Source organism: Barbus barbus, assembly GCF_936440315.1.
Source record: "Barbus barbus genome assembly, chromosome: 41".
In the NCBI taxonomy this organism is placed as follows: Eukaryota; Metazoa; Chordata; class Actinopteri; order Cypriniformes; family Cyprinidae; genus Barbus; species Barbus barbus.
Window position 1 is genome coordinate 13,766,796 of NC_136719.1, and position 17,676 is coordinate 13,784,471.

The 17,676-nt window shown below is 35.2% G+C and overlaps 1 protein-coding gene across 3 annotated transcripts in view; it reads right to left on the minus strand.

Moving 5' to 3' along the window:
• The window catches only part of LOC306860790 (nucleolar complex protein 2 homolog), a 34,556-nt gene extending 17,095 nt beyond the window's left edge, over positions 1-17,461 (minus strand). Inside the window, exons 1-13 of one of the 3 annotated variants that reach the window (XM_079402712.1) lie at positions 17,391-17,461; positions 15,505-15,633; positions 15,151-15,346; positions 14,899-15,015; positions 13,433-13,547; positions 13,258-13,351; positions 13,091-13,169; positions 12,871-12,981; positions 12,632-12,745; positions 11,928-12,116; positions 11,523-11,662; positions 10,613-10,724; positions 2,784-2,897 (exon numbers count right to left, since the gene is read on the minus strand). In XM_079402712.1, the coding sequence (XP_079258838.1) occupies positions 2,784-2,897; positions 10,613-10,724; positions 11,523-11,662; positions 11,928-12,116; positions 12,632-12,745; positions 12,871-12,981; positions 13,091-13,169; positions 13,258-13,351; positions 13,433-13,547; positions 14,899-15,015; positions 15,151-15,346; positions 15,505-15,633; positions 17,391-17,410 (1,530 nt within the window). In that variant the 5' untranslated portion in view covers positions 17,411-17,461. Of the gene's footprint in view, positions 1-2,783; positions 2,898-10,612; positions 10,725-11,522; positions 11,663-11,927; positions 12,117-12,631; positions 12,746-12,870; positions 12,982-13,090; positions 13,170-13,257; positions 13,352-13,432; positions 13,548-14,898; positions 15,016-15,150; positions 15,347-15,504; positions 15,655-17,390 lie in introns of all 3 variants that reach the window. The other 2 variants (XM_079402711.1, XM_079402713.1) reach the window with 2 other exon arrangements.
• Between the last annotated feature and the right edge of the window lie 215 nt (positions 17,462-17,676).

Consider the following 17,676-nt stretch of genomic DNA (forward strand, 5'->3'; position numbering starts at 1 on the left):
AACACATAAACAGTTACTCACATTTGTGTTGTGAAATTACTGCCAGATCCAATTAAGTCAGCACAGCATCGTCTTTTAATTGAAATTTTTCTGAAAATCCTGTGCGCAATTGTGCTTTTTTTGTTAACGAATTTGCGGTAAAATAAAGAAAACAAAAGGACAGTTCTTAAGGAAGATGTATGTTACGAAAGGAAGGCAATGAAAAGACATTGACAACTTGGCACTGCACAGTCTTGTTGTCTTCAGGGCATCTTTATCGTTTGGTTTCTGCATAGACCTGCGCGTTCGCCTCTTTCGTTATTCACACTGCATGTGCGGATCAGTGGGGCTAAACAGACAGTGACGTCAATCTTCTTCTGCCGAGGTGGTGTTTAGTCACACTATTACGTCATAGAGCGGTACATTCCACAACCTGTCATTTTGGAAGATTGGATTCAATATAAGCCGTTTTTAGACTAACGAGAACGTTTCGACTTCTGAAACTTTGAAAATGTTTCTATAGTACAATGTCAAAAGATCAAAAGGAATTTTGATTTCTCAGTTCATGATTTCTTTCATTTTTAGGCAAACATCTTTGTTCAGAGTTCGGCACTGTAAGCACTGTATTTTCAGAAACAATGGGTTTTAGTTGAGTAAAAAACTAACTTTTATTACACAGGGCAACAGGCAGTGGTATTTTCAGCTAACCTAGTTAACTTGTTTGTATTGTTTGTACAATACAGTTTGATGTTTTTAAAAGATGTCACTAATGCTCACCAATGCAGAATTTATATGATCAAAAATACAGTAAAATGGTAATACCGTAAAATATTATTACAATTTAAAATGTCCATTTTAATATATTTTAAAGTGTAATTTATTCCTGTGATGGTAAAGCTGAATTTCCAGCATCATTACTCCAGTCTTCAGTGTCACATGATCCTTCAGAATTCATTCTAATATGCTGATTTGGTGGTTAAGAATCTTTTTTAATTATCAATGTTTAAAATGTCTGGGTTCAAAAGAACAGAATTTATCTCAAATATAAATCTTTTATTTATAAGATTGTTTATTGAATGTCTTCACAGTCACTTTTAATCAATTTAATGCACTCTCTTAATAAAAGTATTAATTTCTATCAAAAAAAATAAATTACCCCAATCTTTGTACGGTACTGTAAATGCAATCCATTTTAATGGATAACTTAAAAACGTGTCTCAAGTTGGAGACATACTGGTGGCATAAATTTCAAAAACTCGTGTCAATCTAGCATAATAAAAAAGAAAACCCAGTCCCAGTTGCACTAATGTCCATTAAAAATGACACCTGTCCTGAGGTAACATACATGGAAAAAACAGCAGTCAATCAGTTTATGTCCTACACAGAAATGGCTGCCCTGCCCCTCACAGAGTATTCACATCTCTACTCAACACCTGGCATACAAGCATTCAAACTAATCCTGACCCGGTTTAGTGCAGGGATCGGACCTAAATCCTCTGCCCTACCTAAAATTCACAGCCGCAGCCTTCACAAACACATTCCTCCACAATGGAAAAGGGAAAACCCTGCTCGTAACTGCCCTTACTAGTCAGGAAATATTTAAGATTTAGTAAGACAGACAGAAATCCCAGACAGCAAGGGTGGAGCGGCATCTCGGGGGGCCTGTGGCTGTGGTGACTTGGCCTGGGTGATCATACTGGAAAGCTTCCCCGTACCAACCAGGAGAGCAGGATAATCCCTGCAGCTTGTGTGGCAATCCTCTTGGCAGCGACACGGCACGCAGCGCTTTAGCCTGTGTAGCAGCGTGTTTGTGCTTTCATCTCCTAACCTCAATCCAGTTACAGCCAGTCAGCATGAAGACACGACAGGCTCCTGGCCCAGGAGGAGGGCCGATCTTTATCCAATCCTTTATCTGATGCATTTAAATGATTGCCTTGTGTTTAATTCTAATATGACTCTTTGCTCATTATTTTGGATTTGCACTACCGGTCAAAGGTTTGGGGTCAGTACGTTTTTTTTAAAATAAATAATATTTTTATTCAGAGAGGACAATCTAAGGATAGGATAATTGTAATGTTACAAAAAACTTTTGAACGTTATATTCATCAAAAAATGTTTTCTACAAAAAAGCAGCACAACTGTTTCAACGTCTGTAGTAATAAGTAGTAATAATGTAACAATGTTTCTTGAGCAGCAAATCAGCATATTAGAATGATTTTTGAAGGATCAGGAAAGGCTGTTGAAAATTCAGATGTGCAAATCACAGGAATAAATTACATTTTAAAATATATTCGAATAGAATATGTAGTTATTTTGAACTGTAATAATACTTCAAAATATTACTATTTTTAGCTATTAATTTAATTGAACTGTTTAAGTTTTTATAAAGTGTTATTTAAGCTTTTTATTTTTTTAAATTTCACTTTTTAAATTACTGATCAACTGATTAACAGATTATACATGGTCACTTTTCTCATGAACTCCCATGAAAGCACCAAGAAAAGCAAGTATGAAAGTAAAGATATTTTTTTAGAGAAAATTTGTAATATTTTAGTCAGTTTCTGACATAAAGCTATCATACAACTTCAGAAGGTTGAAGGGATAAAGTCCAGATGCTTTTAAAAAACGTACATTTTTGGGTGCACTATCCCTTTAAAGTATTAAATGCATTAAATAGTTTTCAATTAACCACATGTGGTAACACATTAATTCTGACAGGCTTAGTATACATACATAGTCATAAACTGAAAGAACATGAAGAATTTATGAAGGTCTGAAACTCAAAGTAGTACAGGATGTGTCACCTTATAAGCCTTCTCTTGGAGATTGGTCTTGCTGAGTTTGAGGATCACTGCAAAATTGATGGGCTTTATACTCATGCGGCCTGGTTTCTTATTGAAGTCTTCCTGCTGGAGGATCTGAGGAGCAGAGTGAACAAACAGATACATCAGAGCACCGCATCACAGACATATGTGCACAGAACACAAATAAAACACAAATAAAACAAGACTAGAGCAGTAGCCCACTGATTATTCAGACAGGTGCTTTTACCTATTCATTCATATAATTTCAATTCAAATTCATAAATTCAAATTCATAAAAGACAAACAAAAACCGGAGAATAACGGGATATTAGAATTGTTAGAATATAGTAACTAAGTCAGGTGTACAGACAAGTGTTGGGGAAGCTTCTCTAAAACTGTCACTTCCCATGTAACAAGTCACTCAAATAGTTTAACCCTTTTTCCATCGTATTGTAACTATAACACGAAACATACAGATGAACTACTTCTTCATAAACTGAAGTGAAGTGACCACTGCACAGTATGGTGACCCATACTCGGAATTCGTGCTCTGCATTTAACCCATCCAACGTGCACACACACAGCAGTGAACACACACACACCGTGAACACACACCCGGAGCAGTGGGCAGCCATTTATGCTGCAGCGCCCGGGAGCAGTTGGGGGTTCGGTGCCTTGCTCAAGGGCACCTCAGTCGTGGTATTGAGGGTGGAGAGAGCACTGGACATTCACTCCCCCCACCTACAATCCCTGCCGGCCCGAGACTCAAATCCGCAACCTTTGGATTACGAGCTGCGTAAGTCGTGGCCTCTCTAACCATTAGGCCACGACTTCCCTGATCTATAGGAGTAAAATAAATATTATGAGAGAAATTATATGAATGAATGCACAAAACAACAGGTAAAAGCACCTGAAGTATCTTGAAAAAAGTCATAGTCCATATGATTGTATCAAAATAGCCATAACTGAATCTATTTCAGGGGCCAAAGTATTTTTATTTTTAATAAAATAAAATCAGATGAGCAGCATTTAAATGACCCTAAAAAAATAATTATCAAATAGGGTAACTATTAACTTCACAGATAAGTTTCCACTAAATACAGATTTTTCACTAAATAAATCTAGGTACAACCCAATTTACATAACCAAATCAAAAACCTAGTGATAAACAGCAGCATACCATTTAATATGAACTTTTAAATGGCTTGCTGCTACACAGAGACCTGCAAGGTCTTTTTATACACTACCATTCTGTTTGCGGTCAGGAGGAGGGGTGATCTTTATCCAGTCCTTTATCAGATGCATTTAAGCAGGTCTATTTTGTTTTGGATTTATAGTACTGTTCAATAGAGATTAATATTTTTTTTTCAATTTTAAAGCAATTAACTTTTTTCAGCAAGGATTTTAAACTGATCAAGTGACAGTAAAACTATTTATAATGTTACAAACATTTATATTTCAAACAAATGCTGCTCTCTTGAACTTTCTTGAAATTTTAAGCAGCACAACTGTTTTCAACATTGATAATTATAAGAAATGTTTCTTGAGCACCAAATCAGCATATTAGAAGGATTTCTGACAGATCATGTGACACTGAAGACTTGACTTCAAAAATCAGCTTTACCATCACAGGAATAAATTATACTTTTAAATATATTGAAACAGAAAAGTTATTTTAAACTGTAACAGTATCTCATAATATTGCTGTCTTTACTGTATTCTTAATCAAATACATTATTATTATTGAGAATTATTGAAAAAATTGATTAACTGATTCATTGATTAAAATGAATCAGACTTCCCAATTGTTTTATGTTTATTAATTTTTTATATATATATTTTTTTATATGTTTATTAAAGCTGTAAGTGCAAAACTATGTGATCAAAAATATGCAGTGTAGTAAAAGTAACTTGGTGGATTTTAAATAATATAAAAGTTCTCTCATAATCCACATTTTTGCAGGCAACATATAAAGGTCCTTGCAAACTGAGCCCGAAATTTTGCGTATGCTTTTTTCATATTCGTCATCCTTTCCAATCAAAATGCTTGCTACAGATGCGATAGATATATATATATATATATAAGCGGTGTAAAAATTTGCGTGTTAACACAGGCGATTAATTTTTTCAGTTTAATTAATGCAGGGACAGGGCTAGGTTTGGCCACCCCTCACAACTGCTAAAAAATGGCATTTATTCAGACGCAGAAAGTCTTTACGAGCACACCAACAGGACACTTTTCAGATGCATGCTCCAGGCGCCAGGCGTGAGTCAAACGAGTGGGGAAACGGTACCGGAGACGAGGAGCTTCAGTAGAACATCAGTGAACTGTGGTCAAATGAAAAGTTGTCAGTCCATATGTCAGATTGTCAGTAAACACTAATCTCCCTGTCCTGTCAGCCGTTATATTGTGCTCGTAGTGCGTGCTCTTCAAGTGCACGCATAAATGTGCAGGCTCGCGCTCTATAAAGTGCTGTATCATATTCAAACCCAAATGAAACTACGAGTATGCAATGTTGAAGTTATGTTGTCAGTTAAGTCATGAAGTTACAAAAGAAGGTGCCTTATAAATAATAAATACTTGCATGCACAGTTTTGAGTCACATTTAAAGTTACATCTGCTCTGGCGGTGAAACAACTGATGACAGCTCACTCAGGGCGGGTCTGAGGTAAGACACCAGTGCAGTCTGTGCTGAAATGCTACTGTCAATCAAACTATCGTGGGAGCGGCCTTCGTCCGTGTGACGTCACAAAGACCGGCATCTGAGATCGGCTCGATTTGAGAAAGGGGTAAAAATTTTTATCATTATAGCGTGGTTGTGTACACACACTGCCAACACACATTTCAGTTCAAACAACTTGTAAAAGTGCATGTAGCATTATATGACCCTTTTAAAGCAGTGTCAGATCCGCATCAAGTTCAGCAGCGGCAGTTTTTAAAGTAGCAGCCAAAATAACCTAATAACCAGTGATGTCTGTTCATCAAAGAACAAAATTAAAAAGAGGAAATCAATAACTTCTGTAGTTTTAAGCTTTATCTTAATTTAATTTAGAATTTAGTGTTTGATAACTTTATTAAATTAGGCTATATTTTCTTGCTGAAGGGCACAGGTAGCTATAAGCTATATGACATTTATTATAATGGGTTTATGTGAAGATTGTTTTAAAGTTCACTTAAATTAGAAGTTATTTTTTAAAGTCTAATAAATGTTAAATTGATAGCTCTCAATTATACTGTTGAATAGTCAATGGTTAAATATTAGGAAAAAAATCCAAAAAGTATCAGTGATACTTGCCTTTAGTTGTAAAAAAAGATGGCATTAAACAAATATTAAAAATATACTTTATGTTGTTTCTACATTCATTTGAAGATTGAATATGAAATTATTGCAGTATAAAAGTATAATAAAAACTTTAATTTTAGGTGGGATTAATCGTGATTAATTTCAGAAAAAATGTGCGATTAATAATTTCAATAATCGATTGACAGCACATATACATATATTAGGGCTGCCACTAACGACTATTTTAAATTTCGATTAATCTATCGACTAATTTTTCGGTTAATTTCCCGCAAAAAAATAAAAAAATCAACAATTTTACTTACAAATATTTTATTAAACCAAATGAAATCCAAATGTCTATGAAATCCTTTTTTAAAGCAAAAGTGAAGTGCAACAGAGTACAAGAAGCAAGTGTCCATCTCATAGTCCAAATCACTGAAATCACAGTTCAGTATTATAGTGTGAGAATGACAACATATCCACGTGTTCTAGTCTAATAATAATACAATTATAACCAAAAAACACTTTTTAAATAAGTATTTACCAGAAATATTATTTACCAGAATTTATTTAGGTGAAAAATGTAAATGTGCAGTATTTCTGAAAAAATAATTTTTTTTAAATATAAAATCAATTAATTGGAGATGCTTTTTATTATTAAAATTTAATGGAACAATTAAAATGGAATCCAGAAAATAATGGAAAACAGAATTTGGTAAAGATAAAACTGTAAAACTCAATTAATTAGACAGGCTTTTTGATTAATAAAATTTAAAAAACTGAATTTGGAAATAAAACGGATTTCATAGGGCCCTATAATTATATTTTTTTTGTGGTAATAAAAATGGATTTAAGTGAACAATAGCTTTTAAAATGACTTAAAGTACATATATAATAGCAATGATGCAATAATAATTAGTTCAAATAACGTATCAAAAGCAAGAAATCATATGGTTTTATTGAACAAAACTGTTAAAATACATAATGTATTAAACAATAGAGCTAATGTACATTACGCATAACAACAAAGGCCTGCAGGAGGCGCCAGCTGCCTGACGATTATTTTTACACATTACTGTTTACTATTGACCAAACACCATTTAATTCAAACATACACTTAATCTTTAATATTTGTCCACTTCTTTATGACAGAAATGCTACAGCCGCTGTAATTAAATGAATATGTGGACATCAAACCGTGTAAACTCAGAGTGAGGGTTTGAGCTTTTATTTTGAAATCGTGATGTATTCTCCTGTGTTTGTGTAGATTTATAAATGATTTACCTCACAAACCTGATGAAATGGCGCGCGTTGCGTTCCCAGATGAAGGTTATAATAAATCCAAACTCACAACAGCATGCAGAGATGAGATTGAGTGAAGTTGAGTCGCTTGACATGCAAATGATAACAGATTCTGAGGAGCTACTGTGAATGGAGCCGCTGTGAGACGCACGTGCTTAACCTACACGCATGAAAATAATTAAAGCGCATATACTGTGTGAACTGCGTCGCATATAATTATTTAATTAAATCATAGTGTTTGTGAGTTCACAATTATGCTTAATTATGACTTTTAAATGGGTTTAATATATATTATGCAGCCTTGGAAAATAGTCTAAAAACGTGTTTTATGGATTCTCGGAATATTTTGTCGGTTAGTCGACGCGAACAAAATGAAGTCAACGATTTTTAAAAATCGACTAGTAGACTAAAATCGACGAATATATGTGTATATATATATATATATATATATATATATATATATATATATATATATAAAAACTACTACTTGTATACTACTACTACATTACTTACTGTCTCCATAACTAATAAATGAAAGATGCAGTCAACCTGCCTACTTTGGTACATGGCTATGACTTCTCCCATAACTCTCTCTGTGCTTCCGTATTTGAGAGCAGTTGAAAGTGCTTGACGAGGTCACCTAGAACCAGCGAGGTGTGTGTGTGTGTGTGTGTGTATGTGCTCATGGACGGCCGGTCTGTGCAAACAACGGATGTGGTGTCGGCCTGCGGGACACAGGAGGAAGTGGTGGTGCATGGCCCCAACCTGATACGCTCAGGGGCTATTGCAACAGGAAGCTTGAAATCATAGAGCATAGATAAAGAGAGAGAGGGAGAAAGAGCGGGAAAAGAGAAAAATAAAGAGAGAGACATGCCCTACTCTACTTCGCTGCACACCTACTTTTTAACATGAGCGCGAAAACAGGAAGTGGACTGCATCACAAATAAACACAGGGAGCAAGAAGGGGGTCGGTGGGAGTCAGTCGCCACACTGACAGAGGATGTGGTCTGAGCAACACGTTTGAGAGCTGAGTGAGAACCACAGACCTCCCTAATACACATACACACACACACACACACACACACACACACACACACACACACACACGCTATTTCCCCCCAGGCTTTAATCGCAGTATGGTCAGGACTGGTGGGAGATCGCAGCCAAGCAGTGACCACCCCCCACCCCGTCCCCATGCCTCCCTTCCGTTGGTCTCGGCTGTTGTCGCCTCCACGCTTCTATTCTCACAACAGCTGTCACCGCAGGGGCCCACGCCAGCCACACACAAACACACACGTTCTGTCACCCGCCTCACACTGTGGAAAATGTTGACAGTTTGTGACCTCTACTTCTCCCAAAAACGAAGACGCGCAGCGTTTGCACACATTAGGATGCGCATTCATGCAGACCACATACTCTGATCTTTGGTGTCTTTTATCTTTTAGTCTTTAATTCAAAGCTTGTCGACCGTTTAGGTAGCTTGTCTTGTCTTACTTTTTGGTTGTTAATTTTCCAATAGCGACTACTAGTTGGTGGGTTTTTGGAACGACTAATCTGTATAATTAGGCTCCACCAGACCCCAATCAGATGTGATGTTAGGGAGCGTCTGTATTGTACAAGTTCTCATATTCAAAAAAACATGAATTTCGATTCCTTTTAACAACCCACAATAGTTCTGTAATCAGAGAGATTTACAAGTTTGAGGTTTTATCCATTAAGAATCAACTGGATTGTGAAGTGGTTAAATGTGATTTTCCATAAATAGCTAAACTACAGTTTAAAAGTGTTGGGTCAGTAAGTTTTATTTTATGTTTTTGAAAGAAGTATTTTTTTAATGAGAAGTATTTACTCACGAAGGCTGCATTTATTTGATTAAAAATACAGTAAAACAATAATATTATATATATATATATATATATATATATATATAAAATGTATAAATGTAATTTATTCCTGTGATGGCAATGCAATCATTACTCCTGTCTTCAGTGTCACATGACCTTTCAGAAATCATTCGAATATGTTGATTTGGTGCTCAAAAAACAAGCACCAAACAGTGTTAAAAACAGTGGTGCTGCACAATATTTTTGAGGAAATCATTACACATTTTTTCCAAAATTTTCTCCACTTCCTTCGACTATAGAAAAGTGAAGCCAAAACATTCTCGGTATGGCCGCGGTCATCTTACGAAAATTATGCCCAAGTCTGCATAGTAGAGATTCGTTTATAGCCAGAGTCTGCGCAGTAGTGATTGTGAGGTGGAGCCGCAGGATCAAAATACCACCCAAACTCTTGCAAGCTCACAATCATGACACTACATCCCATTTTTAGAGCATCAAATAACTAATTAAAAGCAAACTTATTAGAAAAATTAACACCTGAACATATATCAGAATGCTAAGAACTACCTAAAATGACAGAAACGTCTTTGGAAAAACTGTATTTGAAGTGTAATTTGATTATTTAGTTTGTCACACATCCCTTTAGATTACATGGAGAGGGTGGGGTTAATGACCTATACTGCATCCAGTCACCTGGGGGCGATCGAAACGTTCTGGCTTCACTTTTCAAGTCACAGCTTGCAGACTATTGCTAAGCTGCATGTGCTTGGGACTCTTTAGCTCCACCCACAGCACGCCTCGACATCACTTTTGATGAATTTAACAAGTCCTTGCTAAATAAAGGTTTTTAAAATTTAAGAAAAAAAAATCTTATTTTAAATTTTCAACGGTAGTGTATTTGGCTGTTGGTTAATGTTTTACAATAGGATTGCCTAAATAGATGTAACTGAATAAGGAGAAGAAAAAAAAAAAGAAACTGGTTAATGCACCATTAAAAACATACAAAAAAGGGATGAAGACAGCCAACTTCTTTCCATTTACAGCACTAGCAGCATAAGCACAGCATGCTAAACCCCTGCATTTCTTAATTTATCTACTTAAAAACAACAACATATATTTAAGTATAAAAGCTATGCTAGTTGACCACATAAACTGACTCTTTAGTTGATAGATTCTTCATTGGAAATATTCTTGTAATTGTACTTCAAATGCGATGAAAGGTAAGAGCATGGAGAAGTCTTTTTTATAGTTAATTGTACTAAAAGCAGGACGACCATGATGACAAACGCCGTGGGTGCAGTACTCATGCCCAAACCACGTCCAGCCACACAAGAACCTGTTTATTCAAGACAGCCTGGGAGACATCAGAACAGTTGATGATGGCGTGATATGCCAGTCTCACCTCTAGCAGGAAGGGCAGGGCAGGCACGTATGTCTTGGTGTTGGCAGACAGCAGGATGATCGCTCTGACACAATGCAGTCTCAGAGGGTAATACCGAGAGATGGGCACAAGCCTGCAAATACACACACAAACACATAATGGAGCCTGACTTGATAGAGATGAACTGAAAACAGTAGTTCTGCAAGCAACCAAATAATGTTTAGCATAATGTTTTTAATACCCGAATTTATATTTTGTTAGGTCTTCACTTTTACAGGCAGAAAAGTAATGCAATATTCAGAGCTGAAGTTCTGAGCTCAAATCGACACACTGAGAATTGTAAATTTAAATGTAGTTAATGGCGCCACTTGCTGGAAAAACACCGTCAATACAGTAACTCATAATGACATTTACAGAGTTGTTCACCCCCCCCAAAAAACTTAAATTGTGATTTTTCTGATAAAAAATTGTGATAGCGATTTAAAATGTGCTTGTTTGTAGGGCTGCGCAATTTTTGTGATTATATATGACTATAAAATAATAATAATTATTATTATTATTACTACTAAATAAATTTAAAAAATGACTAAAAAATTAAATAAACATTACTATTGTAACATTCACTGTAAATTAGTACTTGAGAGAAATATAATAATTGTACTTTAAGAACACAGTGAACTCTGAAACATGCAGTGCATATATTTGATAATCACACCAAACTATATCACAATTTCGATTTTATTTTGATTAATCATGCAGGCCTACATTAAAGACTTTCTCTCCAAAAATAACAAAACACCACACGGGCCCATTTGACTCGTGTAATATACTCAAAATGGGCGAAATATCTTTTTAAAGATGCTGATTGATGAGCACAAAAAAGCAGTGTGCAAAAACATCAACAAACAATCAAAAAAACAATCAATCATACTTGATGCAGCCAATGATGACTTGACACAGTGGGTAGATCAACGGCTCCAAAACCTCACTGGGGTAAATGGTGCTCAACACCCGACACCACAGATACAGACAGTGCACATACTGCCAGTTATACACGGACTGATACGTCTCCTGAGGATGAACAAAACAGAAAAACATGGATCAAGCCAAGCTGACATCTGCAAAAAAATATATTGGACGTATTTCTGAGTGACAGAGTATATCCAAAAGAGGAAAAATATTAAGTAAACAAGAATTTTCTTTGGAATTACAAGCACAGATGAATCATTCACAATAAGATCAGGATTAAGAAAACAAATGTGGTCAATTTTATTGTCATGTTAACTTCAGTCATTTATTTTTTAACAGAAGAATACAGGTCAAGACTTCTAACTACCTTCTTCTTCAAATTAATGGCGTTCCTGAGGTGGATGGCTAGCTGACGGATATAAATAAAGGCATGCTGGTAGGACACCTGTGTGTCCAGTGAATACATCTCAGCAAGAGTCCGCTGCATGAAATTAATCATGGGAAGAGTGTTGGGTGACGTGAACTTGCAGTTCTTTACGTAGGCGATGTACAATTGCTGCAAACAGAAAACTCACTGTTAATAATGAACATCTTCACTAGTATTTCATCATATTTAGCATTTCTTCATATTTTATTCAGCAAGTATGAAATAGACCAAAAGTAACAGCAAAGCCATTCTTTTGAACTTTCTATTAATCAAAGAACCCTGAAAAAGTATCACTGTTTTTACTAAATATTAAAAAGTTGTTTTCAAAACTGATAGATAGCAATGATAAATGTTTTTTGAGTACCGAATCAGAATGTTAGAATGATTTCTGAAAGATCATGTGACACTGAAGACTGAAGTAATGATGATTTGCCAACAGCCTTGGTGAGCACAAGAGGCTTTAAAAACATTTTTAAAAAGTTACCAATTGCAATATTCAACTCAATTTATAGTATGTAAGCAATTATTGTCAACTCATATTCTCTTGCTGTTTATCTTATTTGAGAAAACAACAATATATGACAGTATATCAAATCTCATCACATGGGAAATAAACTTATGATATGTTGTAAAACCTAACTTACCTTAAGAACAGAGTTTAGGTAGATTTCCTGTTTGTTTCGACAGATTTTGTTGAGAGCAAGGAAGGCAAGAACCCTCACAGTCTCCTCTCCTGTGCTCCAGTGTTTGATCAGACTCTAATGTCACAAACAAAAAACACCACAATGCTGACCTTTTTTGTTGTTTGATTAAAAACATCCATGTCAGTGCACTAAGCACCATTTCTGTCTTTAAGTTAGTGTCATTGATTCGCAGTTCTTACTTTGAGAAAGTGCCTGCACTGTTTTGGCAGACACAGGTAGTATGGCACCATCTGGTTGGCATGACGGAGAACTGCAGCTATGACTGTGGACTGGGTTAAACTGGAGAGGAGCTGAAAAGAAAAAAAAATTATATATCACAAGTTAACACCGGGAGTCATGAACTGGCTAAAAATAAATGGAAAAAATTTAAATAAAAAATAAATGTAGGGAAAAATCTACCTGAACAACACCGGCAATATACATCTTAATATCAATCTGATTTTTCTGCCACCTGGGACTTGAAGATGGAAGTATTAATCTGAAAATACAGATTAACACAGTATTATGTAAAGAAATCTGACTGATTCAAACATCTATCTATACAGCAGGAGGAACAGAGCTGTTACTTTTTCTGGCCTTTCTCTGGAGCTTTCAGTTTCAGCATTTTGTTCAGAGCTGCATGCATGTCCTTTATGCAGAACAGGATGAGGGAATTGAACACTGTAATTGGAAACAGGCTGTCAGTGAGCACAAACTTATTTGGTTCTGTATGCAAGTGTCCTAAAGAAGTTGGTTAGCTACCGGCGCTGTCTGAGATGGTATATCGACATAGCTCCTCAGAGTCGCCCTTCGTTGTCGCCACGGCAGCCTTGAAGGCTTGTGTGATGTCCCTAATCAATTTTGCCGTGGGCTCTTTCTGGAAAGAAAAACAATAGAAAAAAAATCAATAAAGAGTTCTAAACCATGAATCAAACCAACCATCTTCCAGATTACATTGCAAACATTACAAACTTTGATTTGAAGCAAAACAAAAAGTATATATACATGACCCTGGACCACAAAACCAGTCTTAAGTAGCACGGTTATATTTGTAGCAATAGCCAAAAATACATTGTATGGGTCAAAATTATAAATTTTTCTTTTATGCCAAAAATAGGATATTAAGTCAAGATCATGAAGATATTTTCCATGAAGATATTTCGTAAATTTCCTACCATAAATACATTTAAACAATTTTTGTGATTAATTTAAATAATTTTTGTGCATTGCTAAGAACCTCATTTGGAAAGGCGATTTTCTCAGTATTTTGATTTTTTTTTTTTCACCCTTAGATTCCAGATTTTCAAATAGCTGTATCTCGGCCAAATATTGTCCGATCCTAACAAACCATACATCAATGGAAAGCTTATTTATTCAACTTTCAGGTGATTTAAATATATATAAAAAATTGACCCTTATAACTGGTTTTGTGGTCCAGGGCCACAAATATGGATGCGTGTGTGTCTCACCAAGGCTGCATCTATTTGATCAGAAATACAGTTTTTATAATTATTAAAATTTAACATTTTTCTATTTTAATGCATTTAAAGAGGCAGTTTATTCCTTTAATGTTTAAGCTGAATTTTCAGCAGTGATTTCTCCAGTTTTATGTCACATGATCCTTAAGAAATCATTCTAATATGCTGATTTGCTGCTCAGATAACATTTCTTATCAGTGTTGAAAACAGTTGTACTTTGTAACATTTTTGTGGTTCTATTTGTTTTTTAGGATTCTTTGATGAATAAAATGTTCAAAAGAACAGCATTTATTAAAAACATTAAGCATTTTTTAACACTAGAAATGTGTTTACTGTAATTTTTTTTAAATCAGTTTAATGCATCCTTGCTAAATAACAGTAACAACTTCAAAAAAAGAAAATAAATAAATAAATAAAATGACTGACCCTAAACTTTTAAACAGTGGTGATGGGGTCCTACTCCTTTGCCTCAACATTCATTTCACTGATTAGTGGTTCTTTACCAGAAATAAGAAAATCTCCCCCTTGTGTCAGTTTCAAAATCTACAGCTAACCATGTCTTTGGAAAATTTACATTTCAGGGGTTTTTGGTGTAAATTAAGGATGTCTCATTTACTATAAAAAAAATATCTGTATAACAGCTTGAAAGAAAAGGAAAAAAACAAAACACAACGAATGAGAGCTCATACTGATCATCTGAAAGATCCTAACTAAAAACATACGGAATAAAAGATAATATAAACATGTTACCCTGAGTCCAGTTCTCCAGTTCTCAATCATTGCTTCTGTGACTTTGGTAGCTTCTTTAGGCTTTTTCACATCCTTTTTTCCTGATTCCCCCTCGTCATTGTCATCATCATCAGCTTCCTATTGTCACATAAAAACTGAGATTTTTTTTATATTCCAAGGAAAACACACACATTAAGTCTAATTTTAAACTTTTGATTTATAGCATAAAAAGTAATTAATAATTTATTGCAAAGGAAGAACAAAATGATCGACCTCCTGTTGAGAAGGGAGTTTGTGGTACATCCTCTCCTCTTCATCCTCCTCCTCATCTTCAAGGCTATCAGAGTCATCAAAATTCAGGAGTTTCTGGTCATTTTCTTGTAAAAACTCATAGAATTCTGGGTCTTTGCTCTTGAGGGCTGACAATTGGTCCTTGTGCACAGATGCCTTGCCCTGCTTTTTGACAGACCTGTGACACAGTTTATCAGAGTTAGATCACATTATCTCACAAGCTTCCTCCAGTGCTAACAATAGCATATACTCAGCAAACATTTGTAGAATGTAGCAGAGAATGGGAATAAAATTGGGACACTGGAATTACCATTAAAATGTGAAGGCCATACTTACATCTTCTGAGGTGCAGGTTTCTTCATCTTCCCTTTCTGTTGTGTTGATTCCTCATCCTCACAATCATCTTCCTCACCAGAATCAAACCCAGATAACATGAACTCATCCACACTGAGATCCTCCAATTTCCTGCACATAGATGGCACACCACTAAAGCATTCGGTAAGTTTTTGTTTACTACGTGTTCAGCTAGTTGCATCCCAAGTACATATATTGTGTTGGTATTGTTTACATTTATTTGTACATTAATGCTTTACAAAGCATCCTTCTAGTAAAAGGAAATGTATTTTGAGTTATTATCTCAGTCAACTGCATGACACAGCTTGTCACATGACCCCCCCTCATGTAGAATAAAACAGCTCATTCTAGATTACGGGATTTTTAACTCTGGTCCGGGGACCCCAAGGGCCACAAAAGAGTGCTAGGTGGTCTGTGGAAAAGTTTAGAGAAAAACAGTGTAAAAATAAATAAATAAATATCATCATCAATAAAAATAATAACGAAACTGAAATAACTCAATTTGATTAAAACAAAAATAGATTGACAAATATATAAAATTTTCATATATCTATTTTTATCCATTGTTGCTTTAATCAAATTTAGTTATTAAATTTAACTAAATTAGTCGTGACTTAATTAATTTAGTATAAATTAACTAAATTAGTCGTGGCCTAATGGTTAGAGAGTCGGACTCGTAATTCAAAGGTTGCGGGTTCGAGTCTCGGGCCGGCAGGAATTGTAGGTGGGGGAAGTGAATGTCCAGCACTCTCTCCACCCTCAATACCACGACTGAGGTGCCCTTGAGCAAGGCACTGAACCCCCAACTGCTCCCGGGCGCTGCAGCATAAAATGGCTGCCCACTGCTCCGGGTGTGTGTTCACGGTGTGTGTGTGTGTTCACTGCTGTGTGTGTGCACGATGGATGGGTTAAATGCAGAGCACGAATTCCGAATATGGGTCACCATACTTGGCAGTATGTCAATTCACTTATTAATTTTTATTGATAATAAAAAAAAAAAAAATGAACTGATTAATATAAAATTTCATTTAAATAACGTATCTAACATCACATAGTAAAAATAGTAATGTAACTAAATATTTACCAAGTAATACATATTAACATGGCCTTTATATGTGAAAGTATATAGCTGCCTTTTAAAATTTAGGATGGGGGTCCCTAGCATATAAATGATAATAGTTGGGGGTCCTTCCATGACATCTAAAAGACTGAAACCCCCGTTCTAGAAAACTTCAACATGACTGTAATATTACTCAAAAGTGCTGTTCATTTCTTAATGCATAGAGCTTTTTTAATAGCAAAAATAAAAATAAAAATAATTACTCAAGGAGGCATGGTTAGACAATTTCCTTCCACTGTAATGTGGAAATATTACATTTTATTATAAAAGGAATGTTTTTTTTTTTTTTTTTTTAAAGAAATTACATTTGGAAGGTTACTGAATACTTAAATTACAAAAGCAAACGTTTACGTTCTCAAAATTAGAATAATATTCATCCAACTCTTAATAAGCACATGTAGTTTTAGTACACCAGAAAATAAGTTATTCCTACACTCATTTTGGAGCTGCGTATGGTGGAAAATGCAAAAATCAATTCAGACTTAACTATAATAAATTTACAGTCAAGACAACCTTGTTCTCTCCATAAATGTTGAGTTATATATGTTGATCTCCCAAAAGACAGCTGAATTTTAGTTCACCAGTGGCTAAAACCAGCTAGCTACCGTCAAATCTATAATCAGATAAGTGTCTTATGAAGTGAATTGAGCTCTGACACCTCCATATACATTCAGGTTTACTGTACTTTAACTCAAGCAATAATATATGATGATGTATACGAGGTTAAATAGCTAAGAATGGCACATACCTCTTGTTTTTCCCTGCCATGCTGGATAAGAAACGTGCACAGGGACGCAATACCCACAATGCACCGCTTTCGGCAGCTCAGTTGAGTTGATCTCTTGGTTAACGTTGCATTAAACAAAAAATAAAAACGAAAGCCTACAGTAGTTTTAACTAAAGGTCATAATGACTTCGTTTCCTTATGTGTTTGGTAATATTATTATAATATTATTTGTCTCAACATATAAGTGATCCAGGATTTTATTTGTATTTTTTTAATCGCCAATTACAGAAGGTTTCTAGACACTGAC